At 44.9% G+C, this 12,956-nt stretch overlaps 1 protein-coding gene across 3 annotated transcripts in view; it reads left to right on the plus strand.

Annotated features, from left to right (window-relative positions):
- Positions 1 to 6,348, plus strand: part of LOC146694695 (fibroblast growth factor 12-like) — a 47,041-nt gene extending 40,693 nt beyond the window's left edge. For all 3 annotated transcript variants that reach the window (XM_085430965.1, XM_085430964.1, XM_085430966.1), the window contains exons 3-5: positions 1,054 to 1,157; positions 3,970 to 4,168; positions 6,016 to 6,348. In XM_085430965.1, coding sequence (XP_085287091.1) covers positions 1,054 to 1,157; positions 3,970 to 4,168; positions 6,016 to 6,167 — 455 coding nt within the window. In that variant the 3' untranslated portion in view covers positions 6,168 to 6,348. The remainder of the gene's footprint in view (positions 1 to 1,053; positions 1,158 to 3,969; positions 4,169 to 6,015) is intronic.
- Positions 6,349 to 12,956: the final 6,608 nt, after the last annotated feature.

A 12,956-nucleotide genomic window follows, 5' to 3' on the forward strand; every position in this document is an offset into this window, starting at 1 on the left:
CTCTTCGTGACATTTTCATTTCTGACACTTTTTACTGCAAATGTGAGAACAGATAGAAGCAGACGTTTCTGTAGTTTGCAGGTTTGTGTGTTAACACGATGCAGAGGAGGAAAGGCATCAGCAACGAGCTTAAAGAAGCATCAGTTGATGTCCATCGGTCACGCAGGGATAAGGCCATCGCCAAAGAATCTCAAGTCCGTTATTCCACAGCGGAGGACGGTATCCACACGTGGAAAACACTCAAGACATCATCTCAGGAGTGGATGTCCCAGCAAATTCCCCCCAGGAGACTCTACAGGCCTCTGTTAGCATGCTAGCATGTAACAGCTGAAAAAGGAAAGAATGGAGCTGCTGCAGCGGTCCAGAGTCCGGGTCTCAACCTCCGCCTGGCTGAGACGCTGGGGCCTCGTGGCTAACCCACCATTGATGAATTATTCCAGCAATCACCATTTTCACATCATCCTGCAGTGTTAAACGTTTCTGCTCCGTCTGATATATACGTGCACATATTCATAGAACAAAAATATTCTGGGAGGTCTCGAATTGAGTTTTATTTACACAACAGTCTCCTCAAGGTGCTTCATACTGTAATGTAAACCCTACAATACATACAGAGGAAAACCCAACAAGGTGCTTCATACTGTAATGTAAACCCTACAATACATACAGAGGAAAACCCAACAATCATATGACCTCCTATGAGGAAGCACTTTGGCGACAGTGGGAAGGAAAAGCTCCCTTTTAACAGGAAGAAACCTGCAGGAGTAAGGAGAGGAAGAGAGCCAGGTCATCAACGTTTGAAATCATGGTCGTTAAGAGGGGAGTTTAGTGCAGTATCTTAGTTCCTCGTTCATCTCCGCCGCTCGATCGTCACATCTGCTTTCAAAACGCCAAATGACTCAACTCGAGGTTTCACAATAAGAGCTCGCTAACTGCGGCAGACTTCCTGGTAGCTCCGTCCGTCTTCTGTGCTCTCTGTGACGTTTTGTATTAATCTACTTCTGCCTCTCACTACCTAACTCTCTCTCTCTGTCTATGTCTCTCGCCCTCCAGCTCTGTTTAACCTGATCCCAGTAGGTTTGAGGGTCGTGGCCATCCAGGGAGTGAAGGCCGCGCTGTACGTGGCCATGAACGCCGAGGGATTCCTCTACACATCTGTAAGAACATCTGCCTCATCCTCATGTCCTTCTTGAGCTTGTTTCGTTAAAGGTTTGGAGCAGGTAAAGCCAGGAGCTCCTGACGTGTCCCCAACAATCATTTTAACTATTAAAACGTCTCGTTGCTGAAAACACTGATAGTCAACTACTGTTTGTGAGGTAATCAGGTGTTACTGCTTTGCTCAAGGGTGACACTGAGATAAAGTTTCTCACTGAAGTGAAAACACTTCTCTCAGTTTTAATCCCCACAAGATCTGATTTCAGATCTTATTTCATTATCTGACCGATCCAGTTCTTCCCCTGCAAAGAGATCCTGCGTTTGTTTTTTCTGTTCCAGCTCGTGTTCAGATGCAAACTCGGTGACATTACGGTACAAAAGTTCCACTTTTAGACAGCGTGTGTAATAATTAATTGATGATGAACATTGGAAGTAGTTAGGAGGACAGCCCTGATCAGACCGAGGACATCTACAGCTGTACTGCTGCTCAGCGAGTCCATCTAACATCCATAATTCACAACACGTGCATAAAACTTTAAAATGCGCCTCTCTGTGCGCAGCATCAGGATGGAGGCAGAGTGGTGGAGGAAGAGGAGGATAACGGCGACGATGTGAGGAAGCTTTCTCAGGCGTGTTAGACACAAAAACTAAATATGAGCTCGCAGCGCGCCCGAAGAAGCTAGCTGTTAGCTGCGATTGTTGGTCGGCGCTGTGGGGAAGATGTAATTCTGAGGAGCGACCATGAACTACCTGTTCTGCAGCGCTCCTATTGGCTGCTGCTGCCTGTCAATCACAGATGTCTCGCCGCCACTGCGATTTGAAGCCGCGGACGCTGACTGTGTGGTAGTTTGAGTCAGTGTAACACGAGCGCGCCTTCGTGGCGGGTATGTGATGAAACCTTGCTGCCACTTTGCAGCTGCGCTTCAGTTCTGCTTCGTGGTTTGATGCCATATATGGAAGTGCAGCTGTTAGTAAATGTTTCTGCACTTGTTAGCTCGATGGTCCTCTTCATGAATCTTAATCATTAATTAATTATTAATTAATCACAAATTGGCCTGATCCCATCTCACCAGTCGGTCCTGACTGCTCAATGCTTTGAAATGTAAATGCTTCCCATCGAGAGCGGGGAGATCACATGACTTCATCCCATCTCTCAGCCCTTCAACCACATGCCGAATAAATCCAGGATGGAAGAGGCAGCCCTGTTTTTTTAGGAGGTAAAGTGAGGATTTGGTTCGGCTCCATAAAATATAAACTCATGTTCTCTCAGGTGTAGCTTCAGATGAAGAGTACAGCAGCTCCTCCTCTTGCTCTGCAGTTATGTAAGAGCATTACAGCATGAGCGGTGAGACAGCTGCAAGTAAAGTTGTGCTGGGAGGCCCGAGCGTCTCGACACTGTTTACTGAAACCATCACGTCTTGATATGAGATGCAGGCTGCGTGCTGGGAGGAAAAAATACGCTTTTCATCATTTATTCTGTTTCCTCTTCCTCCATTTGAAGTCCCGTCTTTCCTTCCTCGTGGCTCCTTTTTCCTCTTTATCTGTTGCTGTGTTTGTGTTGGGTTTTATTAAGTGTAGTAGTGACTTCAGCGTGATTCTTATCAGATTCTCAGTCACTCGTGAATCATTTTAAACACTCAGAGACAGATTTGTAATTAGCATCTGTGACATCTCACGGTGAGCAAAGTTTTTACATCAATACAAAGTTTATGACAGGAACGCGTCTCAAAGGTCGGAGCAGGGCAGCAAAAGGCTGGGAGAGGAAGCACAGCGACACATAAACATAATCGGCAACAGATTACAAATAAAAACAGCCTCTAAGCTTCTCCAGGAGCCTGCAGTCCACACCTGCTGACCAAAACTGCTTTTTATTTATTAAGTGATCACAGAATTGAGGTAACTGAACGCCGGCTCTGGCTCTAGGCTAGGGGGGGTTGTTCTGCTCTGATTGGCTCACCTGACCACCTGTTATATCCAGAGGGTGCACACACACACACACACCTGTTATACCTGGAGGGAGGTGCTAAACTGGGACTTTAAACGGCCCAGCAGTCACGTTTGGTGTCCACCACAGCTTCCTGATCCGTGAAGGATAAAGTGCACGAACAAGACTTACATTAATATTTCAACTTAAAAGCTTTTTGAAGCTTTCAAAATAATGTCGAGTTTTATTCTTCAGCTGCTTTGCACTGAGCTTCTTTTCCCATTTATGTTTTATGGATTATTGAAGTTCTTACAGTTCAGATTCCTTTTGTTTAATTAAAATGTTCTAAAGACTGCAGCAGTGAACAGTTCCTGTGCTCAGTGTGAACCTCAGGCTGAGAATTAAGACCCAGCTTTTGTAAGACTCTCATGTCCTGTTACATGTGACGCTGCGCTGCAGTGCTGCTGACGCTATCGTGTGCGTGTAATGTGATCGATCACCTTCGAGGTGTTTCGTATTGGTCGCAGCTCATTGGCTGCTTCGCGTGTTGTGTCCTATCACATCCTGCCGTGTTTCTGTGAAGTATCAGCATGTAGTGTCCTGTCACACCAGGCAGGCAGATTCATATGGAAGTAAAATGATGACAAAAGCTTTGAGCACAAACTGAACCGTGACGCTAAAAGGCTGCTGGTCAGCACTCGACGCTGTTCATTTCAAAATAAAAGCCCCAAGTTTAAACTTCAAAATAAAACTCAGATAAAAGCAGTCGAGTCGTGCAATCAAACATGTGGACGCACAGAGATGTGAAGCAGGCGGTCGTGTAAGGAAAACTACAAAATGATCTCTCTGCTGATTACACTTGAAATGTTTTCTGTGTGTTTGTGTATCAGGATGTGTTCACACCAGAGTGCAAGTTCAAGGAGTCGGTCTTTGAAAACTACTACGTCATCTACTCGTCCACCATGTATCGGCAGCACGAGTCGGGCCGGGCTTGGTTCCTGGGCCTCAATAAGGAAGGAATCATCATGAAGGGAAACCGAGTGAAGAAAACCAAACCGTGCTCACACTTTGTCCCCAGACCCATCGAAGGTGAGACCAGCTGTGGACACAGATGTTGGTGGTGGCGATGCTTTCGTGTCTCACGGGTCAGACAGAAAGACAAAACACGAGGACGAAGTGTGAATTAGTAACGCCACCGTCGATTTTCTTTATCTGTAAAGAAGGTTTGTGGGTCTGCAGTATTGTTGAGGTCCTCGGGGAACCGTCCTGGAGTTCAAGGCACGCTTGTTTTCTGTTGTCCCAGAGTGAATATTTATCCTTACAGTTCATGACTGATTTTGCAGGTCTGTGATGACGTCAGTCCAACAGTTCCATTTCTGGTTTACACGACAGGAGCTCACGATTCAGTTTGGATACAGAATTTATCGTTCATCAAATTTTCAGAAATATTTAAACATTTGAGGAAAAAAGCAAATGTTTCAGTTCCATTTCATTTAACCAACAAGTCATCATATTTCAAAACTTTTAATAAGCTAATGTTAAAACTATTTCACATTGTTCTTCTGTGTGCACATGCAGCTGATATCTTCAGCTTCCTCTGCTCCGCGTCAGTGAAAGACACACAAGTTGTGTTTAGAGGGAAGTGTAACCTCGCCTCCCGCTCTGAGCTAAACTCCACACTCTGTATTTTTACAACAAAATGTTTTTTAAGCGCAAACATGAGAGAAGAAGTAGAAAAGTCAGCTTTTTCTCCCAGTTTGGGATTTTTGTACTTTGAAATCGACGGTTCTCCACATGTCTGTAGTTTATCGTAGTAGAAGATGAGTTCAATAAGTGAAATGGGCTTTGAGGTTTTGCATTTAGAGGTGATTTTGTAAATGTAGGTGCTTAACACTGAAACACTGACATCTACATTCTGCTGGAAACGTCCTGATATTAAAACACAGAGGCAGGAAAAAGTGTTTCTGAACGTCATATCTCAAAATCCTCAGCCTCACATTCTGACCTACTTCAGGTGAACCGTTGGCCGAGTAAAGCCTACGTAAACACTGACCCTCTTAACAGTAAAGCAGCCGAGACTCGTATTTCCTGGTGAACTTGAACCAGAATTACATAAATTGAAAGAATAGCGAAGCCTTTTAATGTGATATTTTTAGTCCTGTTTGACGATACAACCAGTAAAACGGCAGCTGACTGTGAGACTGGGAGGTTGTGCTGTCGGTTTGTAGGAGCCGTTGTAGCTCAGCTGCTGTGCTCGTAGATCCTGGGAGCAAACGAGAGAGTTTGAGGAAGGCGTGGAGAGCTCAGAGGTGAGCCAGGAGCCGAGGTCGTCCAGCCAGAACTCAGAGTGTGAGGACAAGGTGAAGCTCTAATATCACAGATGGAGGTTTAACTGGAAACACGAAGCTCCGTCTCTGCTTTCAGCTGCTCTGCCCCTCCCCTCTCATCCCTCATCTTCATTTAAAAATATCCATCAACTATACATCTGTCAACTATCACCTTCCTCTCGTCCTTCTGTCAATCTTCTCCTCTTCCTCTGTGTCCTTCAGCCTCCTCCTCTCCCCTTCTTCCTTCTCCCCCCTCGTTAACTCACTGATGTCTTCTTTTACCTCCTCATTTCTGATTCGTTCTTCTTCTTTTCTGTTATTTAACGTCAGCACATAGACCTCGAAGTAGCTGCTAGTTTTAATAGCTTTGTTTTTATACTTTGCATAAAGGTTCAGGTGTGTCCTCGTCCACGCTGGCACAAACTGCACACCTGTTAGTTATGATTATGTCACTGAATGCAGCATCACAGGTTGAACTCTGACATCTGAATTTACGTCTGGATGTCTTTCAGTTTATTTTATGTGTAAATTCGAGAGTTGGTGGTGGCGTGATGCTTTAATGACTCACTGTCTTTCTCCCCCGTCCTCCCCCCGCCCTCCCCCCTGTAGTCTGCATGTATAAGGAGCCGTCGCTGCACGAGCTCGAGGAGAAGCTGCTGAAGTCCTCGAGGAGCCCGACGATGAACAGCGAGGAGCGGGCGAGGAGCCTGGAGAGGGAGCAGCGGGCAGCGGAGTCCTCCACAGAACGAGAGGCGTCGTAGCCTGCAGCGCCACCCGCAGGAGGAAGACGAGGCGAAGGTGGAGGAGGAGGAGGAGAACTCCCATTTTAACACTCCCTCTGTTCAGCAACAACAACAACTACAACCACACCGACGACGACGACAACAACCGCCATAACAACGACGGCGAAAACAAAGAAAAAAAGAAGCTTAAAAAAAGGGGAGGGGGGGCGGTGGGGTCTTCGTGCTCGTTATGAAATATTTTAAATCAAATGGGGGAGGGCGAGGGGGAGGGGCCTGTTTGGAAATGGAAAAAAAATCAAGACGTTGATGATGATGATTTACATTTTATGCAAAGAGCCCTGCTGAAATGGCGCCGAGAGGCTAGCCCACCTACTCTTCATCGCCACATTGTAATCATCATCATCATTTCTGTCACAACGACGACAAAATGTTTTTGCGAGTCGAGCGAGCGCTGAGAACTCCGAAGCTTTAAGCCATGTAGAAACTTCACTTCCTTTCATTTCTTAATGAATGCAAAGACTTTCGCACTTTTGACACGCCGCTTCTTCTTCTGCGTGATGTTCTGTCCGGTTGGAAGGAAGACCTTTTCTGTTTCGTCTTCTTCAGCTGCCACATCTTTACGTGCGTTACGTTGTGTTTTCGGGGTGGGAGCCTTTGTGGGTTTTTGTTGCAGACACTGGCGACTGAAGGAAAGAAGACGGCTCTGTGCCGATCGGACCGCTTCCTGTGACGGAGGTCAGTCGGGCGACCGGGTGACTGTACGCCTGAGAGGATCAGAACAGCGTGCCGGTTTGTGTGGTCGCTGCAGGTGGTGTCCACGTGAACTCCACATTCCTGCTTTTTAAAATCACTCAGCAGTTTGTAGATCGAGTTCCTGCTTTCGCTTCACGTTGACGAAAACCGACGAAACTTCTTTAAACGCATCCAAACGTGAAGGATCGAGTTCTAAAAGGTTTGTGCGAGGCTCAGAGAAAGGCTTTGACCTTTCAGCCCTGAGTGTTGTCTGCAGGCTTCGTCTCAGGCTGTGTTAACGGCTGTTACATCCGCAGAGGAGTTTATATTTGTCACTATGCATCTGAGACATCAGATATGATACACCCCAGAAGAGCTGGGGTGGAGGTGGGTTGCCAAGAGGCTTGTAAAAGCACCTGCAGCTGTTTATAGGTCAAATACAAGCCCAGTTTACGGTTGGAACAGACTGTAGTATAGATGGTGTACTCCCAAATATTTTCCATGAACAAATAGTTGACGATGGGGGGATTTTGAATATCCTAAAACATAATCAATTAATCATTTCAGGGGAAACGTAGGGCAGAAACAACCCTGGGTGCTTCTTGGTATAAACTATACAGTCAGTGTGCTGTCAGATTATAGCGAGCACACCCACTGTAGTAGTAACCGATCTGTAGTAACCATGAACTGTGCAAACATGCCAGAAATGTGCAGCTTAGCATAGTGCTAATTCTTTTCCATTGCACAGAAAGTAATAAATGAAGGACGGCAGGAGCCCAAAATCAAGCAGCAACTTTCAGCGCTGAGCCAGTCCCCATAGACTGGTATGTTAAAATGAACAGCTTTACAGTAGAAATATACAGCCTGGTAAAAAACACTGTTAGAGATAATTTCCCCCGCCTAAGAAGTCTGAGCTCCAGTTTTGGCGACTGAAATTCTGGAATTTTATTTGTATTTTACAGCGAGTGACGTCCTGGTAGCTACAGCTGTCCTTTATAACCAGTCTGCTCTCCAAAACACGGCTGGTGTGAGTTACTGTTAGAGGCCTGCAGCCTGTGAGACACAACCCGGGGCAGGAAAGGTCAAAGAGCCGTGAGCACAGGTGGAGGTGTAACTCTGACTGTGGGGAGTTTGAGGTTGGTCTGAAAGCTGCTGGTTTTAAAAAGAGATCAGCAGGACTGTGAAGTCCACCAATAATGTCATAAAAAACTGATCGCAGCTCAGTCTCTCTGTGCTGCGTTCAGGCTCTGATCACATGACAAGATTTTGGGTTTTGCGGCGTTACAAGAAATATTGCATGATGTACTTTCTGTGCGACGCCCCCGCAGACATGGGGAGGTTTAAATGATTTATTGAGACACTAACAGCCGAGTTGTGTAACTCTGATCCGGTCTGAACAGGACTGAAGCTGAACGACGAGCCGACCGCGACCTGCCCTGTGCAGGCGTGTTGGAGCTCTGCGTGATCAGGATTTAACGGGTTAAAACGCCACAGCATGCGCTCACTTTGTCTGTTATTAACACGACTGTGTGTTTGGTTTTGATGAGGACGGGCACACTGAGCTCTGATTGGTCCATTTGTTTATGTTGAATTGGCACGATGTGTGCAGCGGTTCAAGAAAAGAAAATTTGAATTTTAAATTTAACTTCAAGGAAAAGATGAAGTGGTCGGTTATTGATTAGTGAATCAAAAGATTCCAGAACAGGTTTTTATGTCGTGGATGTGAATGTGTTTGGATAAAACGCCCGACGCTCCCACTTTCACTCCCTCCACCGTGATGCATTCAGGTGTCGGCCGATGGGGGGCTTTGGAGCGTTTCTGACACTGCCCCGCTTTGTTTAGACAAAGAGCACTGCCCTGAAAACTGTTTCACTCCAACCTCGTCTGAACTTCACACAGCTGAAAGGAAAAGATTTCCTGTCATCTTTCAAAATAAAAGTCAAGAGTTTAAGGAAGAGCAGACGTGCAGCTCCCTGGGTGGATGCTCAGGATTGAAAGCTCCCTTTATTGCGTCCACCCCGAGTACGTTTCTTCCTTGCACTGCTCTGTGACGGCGAGATCTTTTCCTTTCCAGAGAGTAAAGTTTAGACGTTCAGCCTGAGTCGCTGCACTGCCCTCTCCAACCTCTAAGACTTTCCTTCTTCTCTCACTCAGACCCTTTACTTCTCTCCGATGTTACCAGCCGAGTTTCCCAAAAAGAAAACCAGGAAAAAAATGAAACAAGTCTCCATCAAACGCGTCCTTCCTCCTGCACACGTTCTATCACTGCCTTCACCGTTCTCAGCGGGAGAAAATCACCAGGACTGCAGCATGTATGGAAAGTCGTTAGTGCCATTCGTGCTGCGATCCTGTCTCTGCAGCTCATACTGTGGTTCCACAAGTTCAGCCTCTGTCGTCACGCTGGCTCAGAACAATCCTGAGAAACTTCTGTCATCATAAAATCATTTGTAAAGATATTTTTGAGTCATAAAGATCAGAGATGGAAAACCTCTGCTCAGGCTGAAATGTCCCTCCACTGTACTGTCCCTGGTTCCACATCTAGATTGAACCAAGTCCCCAAAACAGTCCCGGCTGTTCTTCTGATCCTGATTCTGTTGCTGATTAACAGGAAGCTCTCAGAACCTGAATAAGCAGCTGCTCATTTTAGAACTAGGCTGGGCCAGTTTGTACCATAAGGAGCAGCAAGTCAGTGTAGCCGTATTTAAGTAAGTTACTAAAAACACCTTATGTGCCAAGTAAGAGAGTAACGTCTGTTGGCGAAAAGAGCGTAGGGATAAAAACAGAGCAAAGGTTTAAAGAACGGTCACATTTTAAAACAGTTAAAACAACAACTGCTGATGACGTTCTGCACGTTTGTTACATAAAAGTCCCTTAACCCAGGGGTGTCCAGCTGTAGTCCTCCAGAGCTGCTGTCCGCAGCTTTTAGATGCATCCCTACTCCAACACAGCTGAATCAAAAGGTTCGATTCCCTCTTCAGCAGACATCAAGTTTGGCAAAGGCCTAATAACGAACCATTCATTTGATTCAGGTGTGTCAGAACAAGGATGCGTCTAAAAGCTGCAGGTAGCTCTGGAGGACTGGAGTTGGACACCAAACGAGGAGCTCGGCCTGCAGATGAACGAGAGTTTGAACTTTGATGTGTTTGTTTTTGGGAAACTCGTCACCTCCCGTCGGCCGACACCAAGCTGCAGAGATGACACTTAAAAACACTCTGATCGGTGGAAGTGGAGGGTAAAAGGAGGCGGGGTCAAGCGGGGCGTGGTTGGTGAGGTTGTAAATGGATAAATGGACTGAAGGGTGGAAATGAATGGACCAGTCACAGTCTGCTGCGCTGCCTCTGAGAATGTCTTCCAGTTTGGGGTTCTGGGTCGGACCGCGAGGACTGGAACACGAGCGGCTCGGCACGAACGCTCTCCTCTTAATGTTTCTGTAAGCGTCAACACAACCAAACCACTCGACAGAAATGTTGTACCGGGTGTCTTTTCTACCACATCCTCTGCTTCAGGCTCAGCAGGAGACCCAGAACCAGTTTCAATCTAACTGCCTTCAAGTTACGAGATAAGTTCGCCTCAAAAATCATGTGAGAGCCCTTTTGTACGGAGGAAGCAAAGTGCCAGTCACATAACCAAAACATATGTCATAAATCTCAGTTTATTATCTAAATAAATCTAAAATCTAGATAGAAATTAAATGTTGATGTAGTGGCCATCTTACTTTCTTCTTATAGTTCTCTCTTTGTCTTATATTTAAAATAACCACACTACGGACGGACGTGCGACTGTTTTACGCGTCGGTTTGTTAGCAAAAAACCGTCCACTTGATTATTTTTCACATAAATCTTTCACAATAAAGCTCAAGATCCTGTTGAGACTTTTCAAAATAAACTAAAATGATGAAAATATACATTATTTCAGAATATGCATCAAAAAAATGATCTCAAATGCAAACATGAAGTAACTACAAATGGCGCTCACATTTGAGCTCGTGTAGCACGCTAGCACACGACAGCAATGAAACAAAAGCAGAAAAAAAAGGAAATAAATTCAACATAGAGGGAAAAAAAATCAGCAACAACTTAGTAATAAATGTAATAACTTTCATAGATAAAATAATTTCTACTGTTGTTAACCATATAATTTAACTTTTATATGTTAAAGTAAATAAAAATGTTGTTTTGATTTATTTACATGTGACACCAGATGACATTTGTCACCTTTCACAAACTCACACGAACGCCTGCGAAGAAAAGATTTTAGTTGCGTATCAAATATTTGAGAATGTCTTAAAGTGTAAGAAAAACCAGATGTGTGCGTTCGTTCGCTGCTTTAAACGTCCACAGTGTTTCTTTCGTCTCCGTGCTGCCTGTTGTCATTTTACTGAGACATTCTCAAATACTTTAACTCGAGTCTTCTCAAGTTAGCAAAAAATAAGTGCAGGGTTTCAAATCCTTTATTTCACAAGCACAAAATCAGAGCGGGAACATTGAACCATCGTTGATAAGGCTCGCATCGATGGTAATCTGCGTCACCTGAAGGCAGCATGAGTTTGTAAACCGGTTCATGAGAAGCAGAAAGTGTAGAAAAGACAAAAGTCTGTGTTTTAAAGCGTTCAGGGTTCGACTCTGAGCTCTCTAGAAATTAAACGATGGCAGTTTTAAAGTTTCCTGCTTATAAAAACTGAGACGCTCAGTTTTTTTACTCAAAAACAGTGAGATGTTGAACCTGTAGGGGGCACTGTCGTATCACAAAATGATGATGTCATTACGAAGCGACGCAGGCCCAGGAGGAGGGTGAACGTCACCGAGTTGCAACGTGTTTGTCGAACCTAAAATCTCTTGCTCTTTCTTTGTGTTTGCTGATGTTTGCACCTTTTCGGACGCACCTCCATATAAAAACGCATCATATATTAGAAGAAAATCATCGCAAATACGCAGCAGGATGAAAAAAGAGTACTGAAAAATAAAAAAACATATAAGAGCATCAGTGTCTGTCTGTGTTTTTTACTCCTGACGATGAACTTGTTTGTCTGTGTACATGTTAATCTGCTCTGCTCATTCTCAGCTGCTTTGCATGAGTCACAAAATAATCCTTCTTTATCTTATCCTGGCCCTTTGGACAGCCCATCCTTCAGGGCAACTTTCTTCTGATTGGTTGCTCCTCACATAAAGGAGGTTTCAAGGGCGTAAGGGCGGGGCTTCTGTGCAGACATGACCATTTAAGGATATCCACTGCACACAGACCCTGGAAACACAATAAGCAACAAAGTCGGCCTCTGTGTTTTAATCTGAAATGAATCCTCATGCTCTGGCCACTGTTTCAGTTCAATTCACTTTTATTTTTAACTAACAACATTTCACAACAACAGCTGCCTAAAGACGTTTCAGCAGCGCCTGCTTAAAACAGGATTTCTGTACGTTCAGCTGTTCAGTCCATAAGCACGTTAGTTCGTTAGTCTGTCCCAAAATATTTGAGATTAGTGAGTTTGTGATTTTAATGTGTAAAGAAAATGAAAGAATCGTTTAAAACAATATTGAGAAAAGGTCAGAGTAGCACAGATATCGCTCATTTTTATTTGAAGTTGTAACTTCAGCAGACTTGCTTCATGGTGATAAAGGGCCTCGTTTATCTGTCATCAAATCTCCTGTAAGTCCGAGGATTTGTATTCGAATGACTTCGGTCCTGCTGCATAAACACAAAACGCACAGATTCAGACTTTAGGCCACAAATAAAGCTCGTGTATGTCACGTTGGGATCTCTGAAGCAGCCGCGGCAGGAAACACTCAGGTGTTTTTGTGGTTTCCCACTAAAAAGCTCTCAGTTATTCCCGAGATGGTCTAAAAGCTCATCCAGGCACTCAGCGGCTGGTTTCCACTTTACGGGCGACGACCTCGCAGGCGGCTTCATCCAACTTTAACAAGGAGAGACACAAAAACACGACCATCAGCCGACATCACAGCAACAAGGAGGAAACACCGTCAGCCTGACCTCTGGGATCCAACAGCATCTCGTGGTTAAGCAGGTGGCAGGTTTTATTTTGAAAGAAATGACTTTTATTGTGAAGCATCTAATTACAAA

Source organism: Copadichromis virginalis, linkage group LG14 (assembly GCF_057382275.1).
Source record: "Copadichromis virginalis isolate Kocher_CV1m ecotype Utaka linkage group LG14, C_Virginalis_male_GT1.1, whole genome shotgun sequence".
Taxonomy (NCBI): domain Eukaryota; kingdom Metazoa; phylum Chordata; class Actinopteri; order Cichliformes; family Cichlidae; genus Copadichromis; species Copadichromis virginalis.